Source organism: Molossus molossus, unplaced genomic scaffold, assembly GCF_014108415.1.
Source record: "Molossus molossus isolate mMolMol1 unplaced genomic scaffold, mMolMol1.p scaffold_m16_p_8, whole genome shotgun sequence".
In the NCBI taxonomy this organism is placed as follows: Eukaryota; Metazoa; Chordata; class Mammalia; order Chiroptera; family Molossidae; genus Molossus; species Molossus molossus.
The window spans coordinates 30,969,622-30,986,801 of record NW_023425402.1 but is presented as its reverse complement, the minus strand read 5'-3'; the positions used below and the strand labels follow the sequence as shown (position 1 = coordinate 30,986,801).

At 34.6% G+C, this 17,180-nt stretch overlaps 1 protein-coding gene across 1 annotated transcript in view; it reads left to right on the top strand.

The window, feature by feature from the left end:
• Positions 1-17,180, top strand: part of EYS (eyes shut homolog) — a 1,629,530-nt gene that overhangs the window by 531,966 nt on the left and 1,080,384 nt on the right. Inside the window, 1 exon segment of the mRNA XM_036248740.1 lies at positions 5,697-5,818. Coding sequence (XP_036104633.1) covers positions 5,697-5,818 — 122 coding nt within the window.

The window sequence follows — 17,180 nt, the reverse complement described above, 5'->3', positions numbered from 1 at the left end:
TCACAAAACATCCCCACTTCTGACAAATTCATTAATATTTTGTGAGTCACAACAGTAGCATGAAAATTTTTAATGAAATGTGACTTCTGTGTTCTCATGTCAGAATTAATCTTTTTTGAAATGGTAGATTTCTTTTAAAGTGTTTATTTGTAGATATAGGAAAAAAATGTTTATAATGATTTAAAGAAATTCATTATTTTAGCCTATCTATTGCATACACACACACACACACACTTCTTCCTACTGAGAAATATGTTCCTGAAAAATATTAATTTATAGAGAAAAAAAGAACAAGGCAGGACATAAAGGAAAAATAGAAGAAAGGGAAGGAAGAAAGAAGGGTCTCCCGTGTTATTCTATTATTTTACCTCCTTTCAAATATATTTCTACACAATTCTTCAGTAAATGGATAAATGGTTAAAATAATGTATGAAAAAACACATTGTAATAGAAAGTCCTTTTATTTGGAAAAGATACCATTTTACTGAAAGTATGCATTCTTTCCTTTAAATCAGTGTTCTGCAGTGCATGTCCTTAAGGAGCATACTTGTTTTTTAGCTGGGATGAAGCACCCCAGGTATAAAACAGTAGGTGATGGTGGGGACCTAGCAAACTGGACTCTCTACATAAATATTAATATGGAATATTCTTCTAATACTCTGCTAGCAAAATATATTTTCAGGCTGTAGGCCATCTATCTGTTACTCCTAATTTAAACCGACTTTTTTTTTTTTTGGTTTTAGAATTCAGCACTTTAAAGATTGGGTTTTTTTATTTGTGAAATTCTCTAATTACCTTGAAATAAACTGCTGTTAATCTTATTTCTGAGCTTAAACCCATAGGTGTTTGGTGATGCTGGGAAAGGCTTTCAGATTTCTGGTGCTCACTGTAAAATAAGGAAGGCAGAAAGTATGCCTGAGAGAGAGGTTAGCAACTATTTTAGGTCCAGGCAGCCCTCGTATAATGGTTATATGTTAACACTTCTGAAGTATTCTGAGTGAAGGAGGTACACACACACACACACACATATACATGCACAAGGGTGGGTAAAAGTAGGTTTACATTTTTTCACATGGATAATAGTACAATAATAAATACTATAATAGTTGATAACTAATAATACAAGAATAAACTGATTCACATACAACTGTAAACCCTACTTTTATTAGGTCTCCATACATATTATAATTCATAATTCTTTTTATGATAAGAAAATACAATTTCCAAATATGCTATTTACAGTGCAATGATCTCTTTTAAATTTTTGAAGGTCATACATAATATATCATGGAAACCATAAATTTGGGGTACATGATATATTGCTGGGTTTCATAATATGATTGTTCATGATATATTGTGGACCTCATCGAAGAAAATTACCTACCAGAGAACTGAAACATTTATTAAAAATTAGATTGTACATGTAAACTGATATCAGCATAAATCTGAGGCACTGTATAATTCCTCAAAAATAAAATAGTTTGGGAGCCAAACTTTCTGAAAAAATAGTATTTATTACGTGACTATATACAGGAAACAACTATTAATATGTGTATGTGACTTGGCACATCTCAGACATGTGTGGTGATTCAGCACATTGTTAAAATACTCAGCTCTGGGCTGGGGTCGCTGTGTGGATCTCAGAGCGAGTCTGCTGGGGAGGCTGGCTTGTGTGCACTGAGGCGGCACATTGGGGACGATGGCAGAGGGAGATAATCGCAGCACCAACTTGCTAGCCCACTGAGCAGCAGCAAAGATTCCATGAAATTTGCAGCAATCTAGTAAAAACTCGACGCAGAGCTATGGGCTGGTGGAAACGCCTCTTCACACTAAAGGAAGAAAAACCAAAAATGTACTTCATGACGATGATCATTTCTCTTGGTGCGGTTGCCTGGGTGGGATAGCAGGTCCCACCTTCTTCTCACCTACCTGATAGTGACTTTCTTACTGTTGCTTCTTGGATTTAACCAACATGGAATCATTCCGAAGTGCATTGGAATGGCCAAAAGGGAGATGAACAAGCTTTCTAAGCACAAAGAAAAGAAAAATGAATAATGCATCTTCTTTATTCAGTGTGATTAATGGAGTATACGTTGTCCTTGGGAACAGTTTCTATTATATTGTCTAGATGCTAAAGTGTTACAGAAGTAGCTCTTTGCTCTTACTCCTTCTGCCCTTAGTTACTAGAAATTCAGACTTGCCACATAAGGCTTTATACATAGTGTGTCTTTCTCATCAGTTGGCCTTATATGGGCAGCTCATTCATTAATATAATTTGTCTGGATTTTTCTCACCCAGGGTTAATTGAATTCTTATTTGTAGGCAACTTCCTTTTAAGTAATATAGTGCTGAACTTCACCCTTTAGTAAACAGTGACTTTGGATAATTGTTCAAGTTGATCTTTTCTTTAGCTAGATATAAGGTGTAGTGGTCTCCCATCTACTTCCACAGGCTGCCTAAAAAACTGGCTTCAAGAATATAGAGACCAAATATACCACTTCCGATGAAGAGACCAGTTCAGATTCATTCTTTGTTCTGTTTCCATACCGTGGAGAAGCATCCTCATGGAAGAAAATGAAACTAATTACATGCCCTAGTATGTGTGGGTTTCTCCCTTGTGCAAAACTTGGCAATTTGTAGAAAACATTGATCCTCTGAAATGGGGAACCTAACAGTCTTAGAGCTCTTGTCCCCTTGCACTTAGCCTTCAAGTGAGTAGGTCCTAAAGGCTTTTTACTAGCAGGCTTCCAAAAGCTTGGATTTAGGATTTTTAGCATACTTTTAATTTCAGATTTTCAGCTGTCTAAAACGAAAGTACATAAGAGATGAAGACTCATGCCTATGACTTGTATTCCAAAACCAGCTAATAAAGGACAAAAGTCTTTCCGTGTTTCGTCAAGATTCAGTAGAAAATAATCTTACCTATTCATTTTTCATTTCTCAACTTGTGGCAATGTTGGCTTCTTTGGTCCCCATAGATTTGGTCTAGGAGGTGAAGACTACACTAGCATCTGACTTTTTTCCTAGATATTTCTCTAAAAAATACAAGGGCTGTTAGTGAGAGCTAACTTGTAGATGATAGATGGCCTTAGGCCTGTAGAGATGTTGCAACTCTTGGAAAGCATCTTAGAGCCTTTCTCCCTCTCAGTAGCTAGACACTTAGAGTAGTTCAAATCTGTGGAATGAACTTTTAAGGGCTGAAAATGTGACATATTTGGGAACAATTCTTAAACTCTGATTAACTAGCTGTAATATAGTTCTGTGAATTTATTGCACTGATGCTGTAAAACCTGGACCTTGTGGTATATCTGTCCCTAAGTAAGTGTTTTCTCCCTTTCAATATTGCTGTGAACAGTGGCACCCGTGTAGCATATGTGTGAGTTTTTTAATGTTTCATATGAAATCTTCAAGCTACCTTAATTTACGTGTGTTTTTTCATTGTAAATAAACCTGTCTTCTTATTTGGGTTTTTTTGTTTTGTTTTGTGTTGTTTTATACATGTTCTACCAATTAAACTACTTTTGTGGTTTTAATCCTGTATTATTTCTTCTATTATGTTTTGTGAAAAGGTGGAAAATAAAAGCTGGTATCTCAAAAAATATATAAATAAAATACCTCTGTATTTTCAACACAAAGCTTTATCGTGTCAGGAACTTTGATTCAGTGCAATTAATGTATGATGTTTGGTGTATAATTAAATATAAAATTAATAATATAATAATAATGATTTATGGGCAGCTTATCTGATGTAAATTTTAATTCTAAACAGTAGTATGAGGCATTCAACTCAGTCTCATATTAATACAATTTATTTTCTGGTAAAAACAGTAACAAGATTAGACAATATGCTTTAAAAATATGTTCTGATCAAATGGTGAGTAGTTATCATATAGCTCATAATTCACAAATTATATGTGAGAAAAACCCAGCTCTTTTGTTTTAAAATTTTTTAAGTAGTATGGTTGCTTGCTTATTTTCTTTGTGGTATTCAGATTCAGTCCCCAAGGACTTATTTGGACATAGTTTATTTTTTAGCTTCTTAACCCAAAAGAGTGAACATTTTGAAAGCATATTTATTGATAATAAAAGCAGCTTTTATTTTTTTAGCACCAATCTCTGTCTTTCAGACCCTTTTTTAATTCATAGTTATCTTTTATTGTCATATTTATTTTTAGATTAATTTATCATTTATCTTCATAAAGAATGTCTATATCAATACTAAAGATTCATTTGATTCTAGTTACCTGCCAATTTGCATCTATATCCAAACTTGAATTGTAGTCATAAGCCTTTAAAATATATTATGAGTGACATGATTCCACCCATTACATATTGTATAATATTTCATTTTATTTGTTTTATTTATTTTACTTCTATTTTTTTCTTTATTGATTTTTAGAGAGAGAGGAAGGGAGGGGCAGAGAGAGAGAGAAACATCGATGAGAAAGAACATTGATTGACCTACTGCATCACCCCCACTGGGGATTTGACCCACAACTTGGGCATGTGCCCTGACCAGGAATCGAACTGGCCACCTCTTGGTGCATGGGTCCACGCTCAATCACTGAGCCACACCAGCCAGGCAACATTTGGTTTTCATTTGTTGACATGCAGAATGCCATTTTTAACACATAATGATGCACCAACTGATAAAATTCTATCTCGTTAATGTATTTATAACTATACCTACATATTAATTAATCACCTATATTGAATGAGACATTGAAAACTAAGGTGCAGATGAAAATAATAAAGTGAAACAGAAGCACACTTCTGCCTGAAGAGCGGCTATATTTTGGGTCTCCCTTGTTTCCCTTTGAGGGCTGTGTGCTGGCTTGTACTCCGTAGGGGCCCCGTTACATGAGCTGCAGAGAGCATGGCTGTAGAAGTCTAGAAGCTAGCTAAGTACCTCACATTACATTAAAAATGCTTTTGTCACCCAGGTTCTAAGCATTTAATGAGAGTAATAGCAGGTACTTCCACAGAGCCAGAGTGGCAGTGCAGATTACCTGGTAAGTCTCGGGGATAATGAGGAACCCAGGAATTTATAGAAACAGCTATAAATCCGTGCTTGCTCCAACTGTAATTCATGTCTCCATTTCCTTGAGATGCTTCAGAGACTGTTCTTTTTCCATCATTAGAGATAAAATAGAGGACATGTTCTGATCATGACTTTTAAAAGATTATGATGAAAGGCAGAAGCTCTTTTGAACAAAGGCTTAAGTAGTTCAAAATCAACTTTCAGATCTCTGTGCACTTTAGTGTACCTTGCCGCACCGAGAGCTTTAACAACCAGTTAACGTCTGGTTTATTAAACCTAAAACAATCTGGGAAAAGTCAACTGATACAAAAGTCACCGATTGATCATAAGTATTGTTTACCGACAGAAAGAAACAGAGAAAGAAAACTGGATGTTTTCATTGTTACTTTGCAAGTTATTACGGCATGTTTATTACTATTCTCATTTGTGAAGATTCTTATTTTAAATAATTGAGGGGTTTAAGTAGAACTGAGCAGTACTGTATTTTAGGGAACATTGTAGAAAATTGTGTACTGGAGTATTCAATATAACAATTCACAATTGTTGGTTGAAAGTAAAATGCATTTAGATGAGCACAACCTTCCTTACAGTAACTAGTATTACCTATTCCATGATAAAGGGATGTTCATAGTTTTCTCTCTTCTGTGGTTTGCAGTGGTTGGTGGCTTCCCTTGCCTATGCAGTCCTGGCTGCATGGGCCCGAGATGTGACCAGGCCATGAATGGCTGCGTCCTGAATGCCTGTGAGCACAATTCTACCTGCAAAGATCTGCATCTCGTGAGTGCCCATGACTGTTATTCGTGTGTCTTCATGTGTGCTAGCATAAATTCACCCCACGTAAATTGTTAACGTTAGCCTCTGTGGTATGTTGGTGCATATACATACATGTGAGTTGTTACTAAGATTAGAAAACAGAAACTCAAGCAATATTTTTTTCACTTAATAATAGTAAAAACTGTTCTATTAACCACTATATATAGACTGTTGTAAATACTATAGAACAAATTGCTCACTCCTATTTCACAACTCTTAGTGATATTGAATTTGTGTGAAATTTCAGAAATTATTTTGAAAAGTGCTGTTAATCTTACATGTATGTACTTTTACCTAGTTCAAGGTATTTTATATATATATATATATATATATATATATATATATATATATCATCTTGAATTTTATTTTGATTTCTATCTCATGCTGTATACTTCCATCATTTTCTTCATTTTTCTGTGCTGGTACGTCCCTTAGTGTATATCCATTTGTCACTGCCTTTGTCACAAGCATGTGCTATTCTACCTTAAATGGAGTGACACAGTTGGCAAATCAATGGGATCCCCTCAGACTCTCCATTTTTCAAAAAGCCTGACATTAAAAAAAAAACAAAACCCTACTCAAGTTGTATTCACTGACTGACTTCAGAAAATAAATGACAGACAATATGGGTTAATGCTGTAATACTAGTATAGGCCTACAGTGTATTCTTTAGCAACAGAGCTAATTTTCACCAAAGGACTGCACTAGCTGGGGTAGGAAAAAACACTTTGAAAAACAGACTTGCTTTCATGCACATATTTTGACCATCTGTGTACCAATATTGTTTGTTTTTACAATGAAAGGATCGCCTGTGGCAAAGCATGTCTTTCCCACAAGGAAGGCAGACACCTAAATGAAGAATTATAACTAATGTTTGGACAGCTGTGTCCAGAAACAGAGATGGTCCATCAGCTATCCAACCACCATTTACATAGGTGTAGTGGCCTAATGCTTCCTCTTAATTCACACCAGATAATTTGTGTAAATCAGTCATGCTAATCCCATCCACTTTCGGGGATCCCTATAGGAATGGATGGAATGGATATGGAACCCTAACTGGTTTCTGCAATGAGTGAAGTTCTTTCTGGGGAAAGTAAATAAGATGTAAGTAAAAGGTAGTGACCTGTCCTAGACCTTCAAACTTCTGGAATTATACATATAATTACTGTTGCTATTTACAGACCTCAGGGATGGAGGTAAGATGCTGCTTAAGAATGTATGACTATGAAGGATGCAAAACCAAGAGACAGAAGAAACCTGGCTCCTGATCAATTGTTGAGCTGACTGAGGCCCCACCCCCACCCCACCCAGGTGCCTGCCCAACCTCTAGATCTAATTATGTGAGATCACTTATGGCCTATTTTTAAATGTGGCTTAAATTAGAGTCCCTTTTACTTGCAGGTAAATCATCTAATTTCCATAATGTGATTAAACTTTATTTTAGTCTATGATTTCAGCTATAAATTCAGCAATAATAGGAGTTTATTATAGCAGAAAAAGCTTTCTAACCATAATCATAATATTCAACGTCTAGCCCTGACCTTGCCACAGCTTCTCTGTGTGACACTATGCCAATCATTTGGAAAGTCAAGGACTGCAACTTTAGATGCTGTGTTCTATCAGATAATAAAGCTTCCAAGTATAGTATTCTCTCATTTGTCCATTTTATAAATTGCCAGTAAGAAGTTATTCAGACTAACTTTAGACTAGGATGTTTAAAACCTTGCTTCATACTTTCAGAAATTGTATAATAAGAATAAAAAATAAGAATTAAAGAAAGGCAGAATTCATAGAAACAGAATGTAGAACACTAGTTTGTCAGCAGCTGGGTTTTGGGGGAAATAGGCAGATGCTAATCAAAAGGTACAACTCTTCAGTTATACGTTCTGTGGGTCTAATGTATAGTATAGTAACTATACTTAATAGCAGTCTATACAATTTATCAATTGTACCCCCATAAAGCTGAGGGGAGAAAGAATAATGAAACACAGCAAAAAGCAGCGGGATTGGAAAGGAAATAAAATTCTCTAAAAGGTTTACAGCTAGATTATCATATTTTATTAGTTGATTTAAATATAATATACAAGGAGATTATTGATATTACCTAACTCTAACTATAATTCATATATCAATTACAACATGAAATATCATTGATGTGGTGATATTCTCCCAAGAGAAAATGTTATGGAAGCAACAAATTGTTTAAAAATTTTTAAGTGCTCAAAGCATTCGATAGCTTTTAGATGTTGTATCTGAGGCTCCAACATTACCTTCAAATTTGATGATTGACTAGAAAGAGTCAGTACCTTTATGGTTAGGGTTTATTACAGATTAAAAGTAGCAAAAGGAGACGTGTGTATAGCACTTAATTCTCTCAGAAATCATGTGTGACAACTTGACTGAAGTGTTGCCAATCAAGAAGCTCACTTAAGCCTTGGTGTCCAGGGCTTTTATTCGTGTCACTCACAAGGCACAGACTTTAGCTAAACCAGCTTCAACTGCGACAGCGTTCAAACTACTTCAGCATGGTCCAAAGCCTCAGGTTAAAAAACAGGCTTCCTTTGTAAATCACATCATTAACATAAACTATTTGGCACAGCCCTAGTGTGAGGGATCAAGCACACCGTTATCAGGCAAGACATTCCAAGGCTCAGGGATGATTTCCCGAACCCAGTAAAGGGCCAGTCCTTCCTCTGGAATATGTAGGTTTGATTAACTATAGTTAATAGTTAATAGCTAAATTAACTATTGCACCACTATCATGATAAATATTGCATTTTTGTTTAGGAATAATGGTACATAATTGGACAAATAATACACTCTATAATAGTGAATTGAAACAAATAAAAAATAATTGCAAAGAAACAAAGTCCGGCAGGAAGAACTAAAAGCTGATCATTTCGATATAAAGCAAAGCCCAATTTCAGTTTTATATTTGCTTTCTGTCATCAATTCACTAGTAGAACACTAACCATGAAATGCTGAGGGCTTTGAAGTGCAAGAGAAAAGAAAGACATGGACAGTGATGTTTCTGAAAAAACATTTAGTAATTGTGATAAACAGAAATGTGATGTTGCTCAATCTATAAGACACTCGCATTTGGCTACAGAGTCAGCAGCATTTTTATATGGGTCGTACTCTGGGACCAATCCAGGTAATGTAGCAGAGGTGAGCTGGCTTCTTTGAACTTAGTACAATGTAACTTCAAATGAACATTTTTACTTTTGCAGCATTTCCTTATGAGGCTATGTGGTATCATGAACATGAGTTTACATAAAAAATAAAAAAGTCAGAAGACTTTGAAACCAGGATGAGAAGTATTTTGGAACAATGAGCCAGATTTCTTCTTTCCCTTTCTTTGTGGTTCGATAAACCCAATGAAATGATGGGAGAAAAACAGAAATGTTCATGCTTAGCATGGAATGAGATACAAATGTTAAGAATGGGTAGAATGAGATTTATTCCCTCATGTGACTTCTTAGGCATGTTTGAGAATAACTGTTTCTTTGTAGTCATTTAAATATGTATGATCAAATTATTCTAGCATTTTCCCTCTCATTTTACTTTCATTTTCCCCTGTATCTTACATGAATAATGAATGCTTAATTTTGATAACAGCAGGAGAAACTAAAATAGTGCCATAGAACTAACATGTGGAAAGAACAAAGTTTTTATTCATACACAAAGTATGCTAAAATTTATACATATTATATGTACTGGTATACTAGAGCTAAAAATGTTCTTCCTAACAGGAGCAATAACTGAACTGAATTAATATGCTTTATGGTAAAAAATAAAACTGCCTTTACTTTTGACCAACATGTGGGTGAAAATTTCCTGTCAGTCATTTGAGAATAGCCCAGTCCCTCCCTTTGGATTGTAAAGTAAAGCTAGAGGAAGCTGGAGCCAGGGTTATGAAGGGATAACCCTTGCTCTTTAGTGTGTCTTGGCTGCTGCTGACAGGCTGTTCTGGGGTCCCTTTCAGAGGACAGATAATCTGCCACATGACTCTGATCCTTTTCATACCAAATCTGGCCCCCAGGATCTTCTCCACACCCCTCAAGTTCATGGTGCTTAGCTAATTAGTGGTCCGGTCCCAATTGTCCCTTCTGCACATCCAATGAGAACCACTAAAACCTCAGTTTCTGCTCTCTGTAGGATTATAAACCCGTCATGATTGTGGGTTCAGTCCAACTGCTCTTGTCCAAATACAAAAGCCTTTATTTCTTTGATGCTCTCCCTCTTCTTAAAGATTTCCTTAATCTCATTTGATGGAGAATAACACAGAGATTCTGACTCAGTGTCAGAATTTGGGAGTGTGAGAATTCTCAAAACACAGAATTGTCTACACACTCCTTGATGAACAAATAAAAATTTCATTTTAGTAGCAAAAGAAGATGGTAACAAATTTATTCTCAATAATTTTTCTGTTACATAGGAACATGACAAAATTTGTCAAGCCTCAAATGTCTTGGTTCTTATATATAATCTTTGCTATGACTGTGTTGTATTCTAACATTGCTTTCAAGTCATAGGTCCTATGGAATGTCATCTGAAACAGTGAACCTCAAGAAATGAAATTCTTATTGTTTGTTTTTTAACTTGGTTAGGTTAAACATGTTGTAAGTTTTGGTAGCTTAAAACACTAAGAGTATTGGAGATTGTCTAGCTTTGATGTGGACTTGTTCTATGACTTATTACAAGTCACTAAACTTATTGGAAACATAAAATGAAGAACTGTTAGAATATTCATTCAAATTAATTATATGTGGCACTATTTTATTAATCTAAGGACAATTTTTTATTTAAGTACCAAAATATATATAAGCAAGTATTTTTTTTTCCCTTTTAGTTGGGTTATCAGTTTTTTCAATAAAATGAAAGAGTTGAACTCAATTGTTCTTAACTAAGGGTTTGCCTTTGAAAATACACATGATTAAAATTCTGATTCAGTAGATGGACCCAGGTACCTGAGTCATTTATAATTCCTTGTGATTTTGATGTGTACTTCTATTTGAGAATCATTGAACTATTTATCTAGATGGTACTTCTAGCTCTAAATTTCTTTGATACTGGGGTGGAGCACAGAGGTTTCTATTTCATATGTACTGATTACTCGCAGTTTATCACCTTAAAAGAGACATAAAAGATGATCATGAAGACTGAGAGAGTTATCCCTTGAGTTTTTAGCAGCACATTTCATTGCATCTTCTATTTCAAAGCACTATTCTCCTTCGGAGTCTTCCATCTGCTTCAGTGCATTTGCTTTTAAAACAAAGGGAATACATCTAACTTTTTCATTCCCATCCCCTTGTGATTGGGAGATAATAATATATTGTTTTCTCCTCACTTGTAATAACTTAGTGAAGTTTTACTCTCTGTATGTATTGACATTTGCTAATCAGAAAATCTGTGCATGAAATTATAGTTTTTCACAGAGGCTGGGAATAATGATTCACATCATTTTGAAAGTATTAAAAATAATCAATTACTGATTAATTATAATAATATCCCAAAGTTTCAATGAAGTCTTTTGATTAAACTGATTAGTTGCAACATCTCTGGTACTGAGTATATAGCCATAAATTTATCTTAATCTTGTCGTATTAGCTAATAACAAAACCCAGTTAACAAAGACACCACAAGAATTAGGTAAAACAAAATGAAGTGCTTTGGTCCTGTCCATTCTAAATAGCCTAATTTGTCTATGTAAAATAAAATCTATTTATATATGTTTATTACCCAGTCTCTACCTTTTGTTACACAGATCCTTACTTTAAGAATTTTTTTTTAAATAAGTTAACATTACATATATGAAAGTTGTTCATTATAATGGGTGTAAGTTTTCTATCCTTTCTACATTACCATGGATTAGACTTGTTTTCCTTGTACAATCCACAACTAATATAGAATTTTAGTTCATTCATCTGATGACTTGTTTAATTCATCAAATATATTCTCAACTGTCTATTTGATCACAGTTAATATGTCTTTCTGAAACACCCCATTTCTTCTCCACTAATATGTTTTGAATTGGTCAGCCTTGATACAAATAATCAAACTTTTAAAAGTTATATGCAATGTAAAAGTAGACAGAACCTGAGGAAAGATTTGTTGATCTACCTGAGTAAAGAAATGCATGTGCTTTAGTACTTTGGACTTGTGAAATCGACTTTTGAAGCTCAGACATATCGTCCCTTCTTTCTTATTCCAAGATTCATTGTAGAGAAGTGAGATTTACAGATGGTTAAATTTTGAGGTTTAAAAAATCTATGGAGCAGTACTGAATTTCATAAATATTGTGTGAGACATAACAGATCGGTGAAAGAAATTTTATTTTCAGACGCTCTAATAAAATGGACAATTCTCAGAAATCACCCAGCTGAAAAAGTATTTAGAATTTATTGAAAACTATTTCCATTGCCAATATTAACCAACATATATCAACAAATGAGTTTCTTTTCCAAGAGCTATGAGACAAATTTAGCTTCAATTTGTTTCAATACATTGTATTTTTATGTTATTATTTGTATACATATATAACTATTACTAGAATTCAACTCTAGACTTCACAATTTATTTCTGAGAATTTATTAAATAGTTTGGTTCACAGTAATTTTATTTTTTTCTAAAAAGCTTATTTCTGCTATTTAGATATGTTACCATTTTTAATTGGTTAAGTCTACTATATAAGACTGTTTTTAAAAATGGCCACATAATGTTCATATGTTTTAGAGAAGATAATAAGAGAAAAAGCACATCTTCCTCCAGAAGAATAGGTGTACTTCAACAGTGTATTAGCTGACAAGAACAATGGCCAAGGAGAGTAAATTCTCTCTCTCCATCAGTTAAGAATGCCCTTATGTTCTAACTCTTTGTCATCCCAACTTCCCATTTATCTGTGAAGAATTTATCAATAGTGAAAAGTGTAGGAAACCTTGTGTTAGTAAATGAACATGTATTTGTGGAAACAAGCATATGTGCATGTGTACATGCACATGTGTGTGTATATACACAGAAAAAGAGTATTGGTCTAATTTCTGTAGTCTTTTGCCAGTTACCCTGATTTAAACAGAAATTAAGAGCTTTCTAAAAATCAGCTTCTGGAGTTTAGGTCAATCACTTCATATTTGAATTTATAAACATATTATCATATATACGTATTAGTTAGACCATCACAAATAACTTCTTCATGTAAAAGATGAACAACTTCGGTTTGGAATAATACCGAGTGGTTTGTGGCATTTTCTTAATTATAGTAGAATGAAATTTTACAGCACGCCCTTTCAACCCCAAAAAGCTGCACATTCAAAAGGGGTTTTTGAGATAGACAGCTTTGCCATCACTTGTGTTGCCTTATATAAGTCACTTAATATTTCTAAGCCTCAGTCAGTTCATTTTAATAAGGCACAAATTAATAGCAGCTACTTTGCATGATTGGTATGAAGATTAAATGAGATACTGCATGTAAAATGCTTACCTTAGTCCTGCCACATATCATTAACAAATATATGCCATGTTGGATGCTACTGCTAGTGATGATAATGATGATGACTTAATTGTGGGGAGGGAGAGGGAGAAGAATAAGAAAGGAAATAAAGGATGAATAAATGAATATCAGGCCTTATCTGTATCTCTTTAGCTATTTTTAGATTTTCTTTTGAGTAAAAAACCTACAGAGTTTGTACGCATGCTAAGATCCCAGGGATTGGACAGCTGGTGATAGCTTTTGTTTCACATGATCTCTGGTGTTGGGGCTCTCTGGCCATCCTTTAAAGCTCCATGTGAGTTTGCTACATTTCTGTGTCTGACGGACACAAAGCAAAACTCCTCTCCCCAGTATCTTTCTCCTCAGGCATCAAGCCCTTTATCTGGTTAACTCCGCCTAAATCTTACCTGATCTAAGTTGGTGTTCTGTGCCCTCTCAGAGCAAGAAAGACTCCCCTTTTTTCATTGCTGTGCTTAAAACACTGAGACAAAAAAAGTTTAACTTCCATAGTGAAAAAAAATAAATCTGCAACAAAAACTCAAAAGAGACCAATGGGCTTGGCATGGGTGTAAGTGTGAATGAGTATATGAACATAAATATAGATATAGATATATGACTGCAGTGTTACTTCTGATCCTGTCATTTTTTTCATGTATATAATCAAGAGCTAATTGTTTCTCAGAAAAGGTGCATCCCACTTTTTTCTGTGGTGTGGTATGTCTTCCAGGACTTCTTTTACAGTTCACTGATACATAGATGTATTTTACAAAGAAAAACATAAGGTTCATAGAAATGAAGCAGGTGTCTTGTGGTCACACAGTAATACATACATATATAGTAGCTTTAAGACAGGTGTGAAGATCATATACCTTTATTGAGATTCCTTTTAGTTCTTAGACCTTGCTACACCTCTGAAATTATCAGAGTTTGAGTTCAATTGCCTATAGGACTCAAGAAACTGGGGAGGATGAGAATCCCATGAGTAAATCAGTATTTCAGAGACTCCATAACACATCACAATCACTTCTGTTATTTTAAAAAATACATGCTTACACTAGACCACCTCCTCAGGATTCTGATTTAGTAAATAGGAAGTGAGGGCTGAGCTCGTGTTTTTAAAATGCTCTACAGAAGATTCACATGCATAATCATAATGCATCAATATAAATACTAGGCTATCTACATTCACTGGAAGTGGCCTGGAGGTCACAAGCATGGTGTAAGTTTATGTTTGAAAGCCTCTTGTATGGAACCCTGAGCACGCAGCCAATGATATTCTGCATTGGAAGCTTGAACTGAGAGGTATCCTGAGATGTAATGGGAGGACATGTCGATTCAGGGAGTGGTCTATCAACAGGTGATAGGATGCAGCCACAGAGACTAAAATCTAAGCAGCAGCTTCTCATCTGCAGAATAACTGGAACTGAGTAGAATTTATAGCTAGAATTATAAATATTAACTTAGGATGAAGATTGATAGGATGCTAAATATTTCTTTCTCAAGTGGGAACTATATTATGGAAAAAGTGCTATCCTCAGCTAGTTTTGATGAGCACGTCCAGAAGCCCTAGTCATCAAGGATATATGGCTATTTTAGAAGACATTGTTTCTGAAAGAGCAGAGTGATCCCTTAAGGGACATTGCTGAGGACTGATTTGAAAGCCTATTGAACAAAATGGGGCCTTAGGGATCCACTCCCCCAACACACAAAATATGCAACCTTAACCAAATTACAATGTGATGCTTGTAGAGTAGTTGGAATTTAAGAATGTGATGCCAACCACTTGCTAGCCAGCTGAGATTTTACTCCAAAATGTGGGTAGAGCTTCAGGTATACATTATATACAAGGTAAACTGGAATCTTAATGCTACAAGTGGTCCGGCATAGGCTGAGAACTATTGTTCAGTGTGTCTTGCTAAAGCTTAGCAGAGAACCAGAGCTGCAGAGGGAATGTTGGCTAGGAAAGATGCCGTCATGTCATTAATAAAAATGCAGTGAGAGAATCTAGGTACAATTGCGCTAGACCTAAGAGACACATTGGCATTCAGGATGTTAGTCCCTAGGCTTATAAGCAGGTTACTAGAGCATAATTTACTTCTGATCTAGACATGCAGTATGGAAAATAGTTTATAATCTTAAATACTCAGCAGCTTTCCTCTTTGGTAGAGTACTCATCGTGGCCAAGTCATCCAATGAGACGCTAATGACTACAGTATCTGGAATGGGCTATAGTAAAATCTGGGGACCCAAACAACTTTAGAACTTGGATCATTTCATCCAACTGCCTAATGCTGAGTGTGGGACTGGAAAAGGGCTTTGATTTCTCTCCATCATTGTGGTTCAGGGCATTTTAGACATTGGTGTGATATTTGCCTTTGCTCAGTGAGAGATGGGCAGATTTGGAAACCACCAGGTTACAGAGCATGAAAACCCTCATAGAATGGGGGGGACTCCAGCAATGGCACTAAGACAAAGATGAGAGTTGTTTGTGGTATCAAGAGGAAATATTCACATATTACATTGCAGACTGGTAACTGCTGTCCCACAACTCTCTGAGCAGGTATTTATTGCCTTGCTACGTTATTTAGAGGTTTGAGTTCCATCCTTCAGAGGACTAGAACATATCAAGTAAATTACTTCAATCCAGAAATTCCCTGAGGTGACAGTATAAAAATGTATTTATACAAATTGAAGCTTCAATGGTTGAACTGTTTAGTAAACATATGTCCTAACTGAATAATTTAATATTTAAATTTAAAGAAAAAAATTCTCAAAATTTGGCATTTAAGGTATTTTATTAAGTATACTGTATATATATATATATATGTATATATATATACTTATTTTATAGTAGGAAAATGTTCTAAGATATTATATTTTAATCCATCTATAAATATATTTAATAGCTAAAAATTCACCCCAAATTTTGAATTTTAAAGAAAAACTCAATGTAACAAACACAAATTCATAAGAGAAAATCAATCCCCCCATAGACTGTTTTGCATTATTGGGAACTGTTTTGCTATACTGATAATTAAAAAAAAAATTAAATCTGAAGCTTTAAACCCTTTTTCTAATGATGTGAACCACTGGCCTTTCTCCCAAGTGATACCAGTGACTGCGCTTAAGTCCTCAAGGTTCGTTCTTACCATGTTCCAGTAGAAAGCAGACAGATCGTCTCTTACAGTTTGCCAGCCCTACTTGTGTAGCCAATACATTTCTATTGTTTGTCTTCCCAGTTTCTCTTTGATCTTGTGTGTGATTAATTGAAGAAAATGTACCTGCAGTTACACTGAAATTTTGGTCTAATTTTTTTAGTATATATTGGCATTTGAAGGCAAATCAACACACTTTTAAAATAAATAAATGTTAACTAAATCTACAACAAAATTTAAAGAATAATATACTGTAAAATTCCAAAATAATATAACATGCAAAAGTATTTTCAGTTTATTTTATAGTGTTCAGTTTATTTTAAGTTAGTGCTTAGTATTTTCTCTGAGAAAAAAAGAATGGAATGAACAAGGGCCCTAACTCATACAATTCAAAATTCAAAACTAAACTTTAATTAATATCATTATGATTTCTGTATAGATATCTGCACAGTGCAGGAGTCACCATGAAATATTGGTAAATAAAAAAAAATATATACAGAGGATAACCTTTACAATATACATTTTAAAGGATTTTCCTATAATTTAAGGCACAGCCTAGTTAAGATTTTTGAATAAAGTAAATTTATTTTGTACTGCATTCCCATTTTTCTTTCTGTGAGTAATGAGTATATGGATATATGATAAATCAATATAATGTAGAAAATGTTATGTGTCATATGCA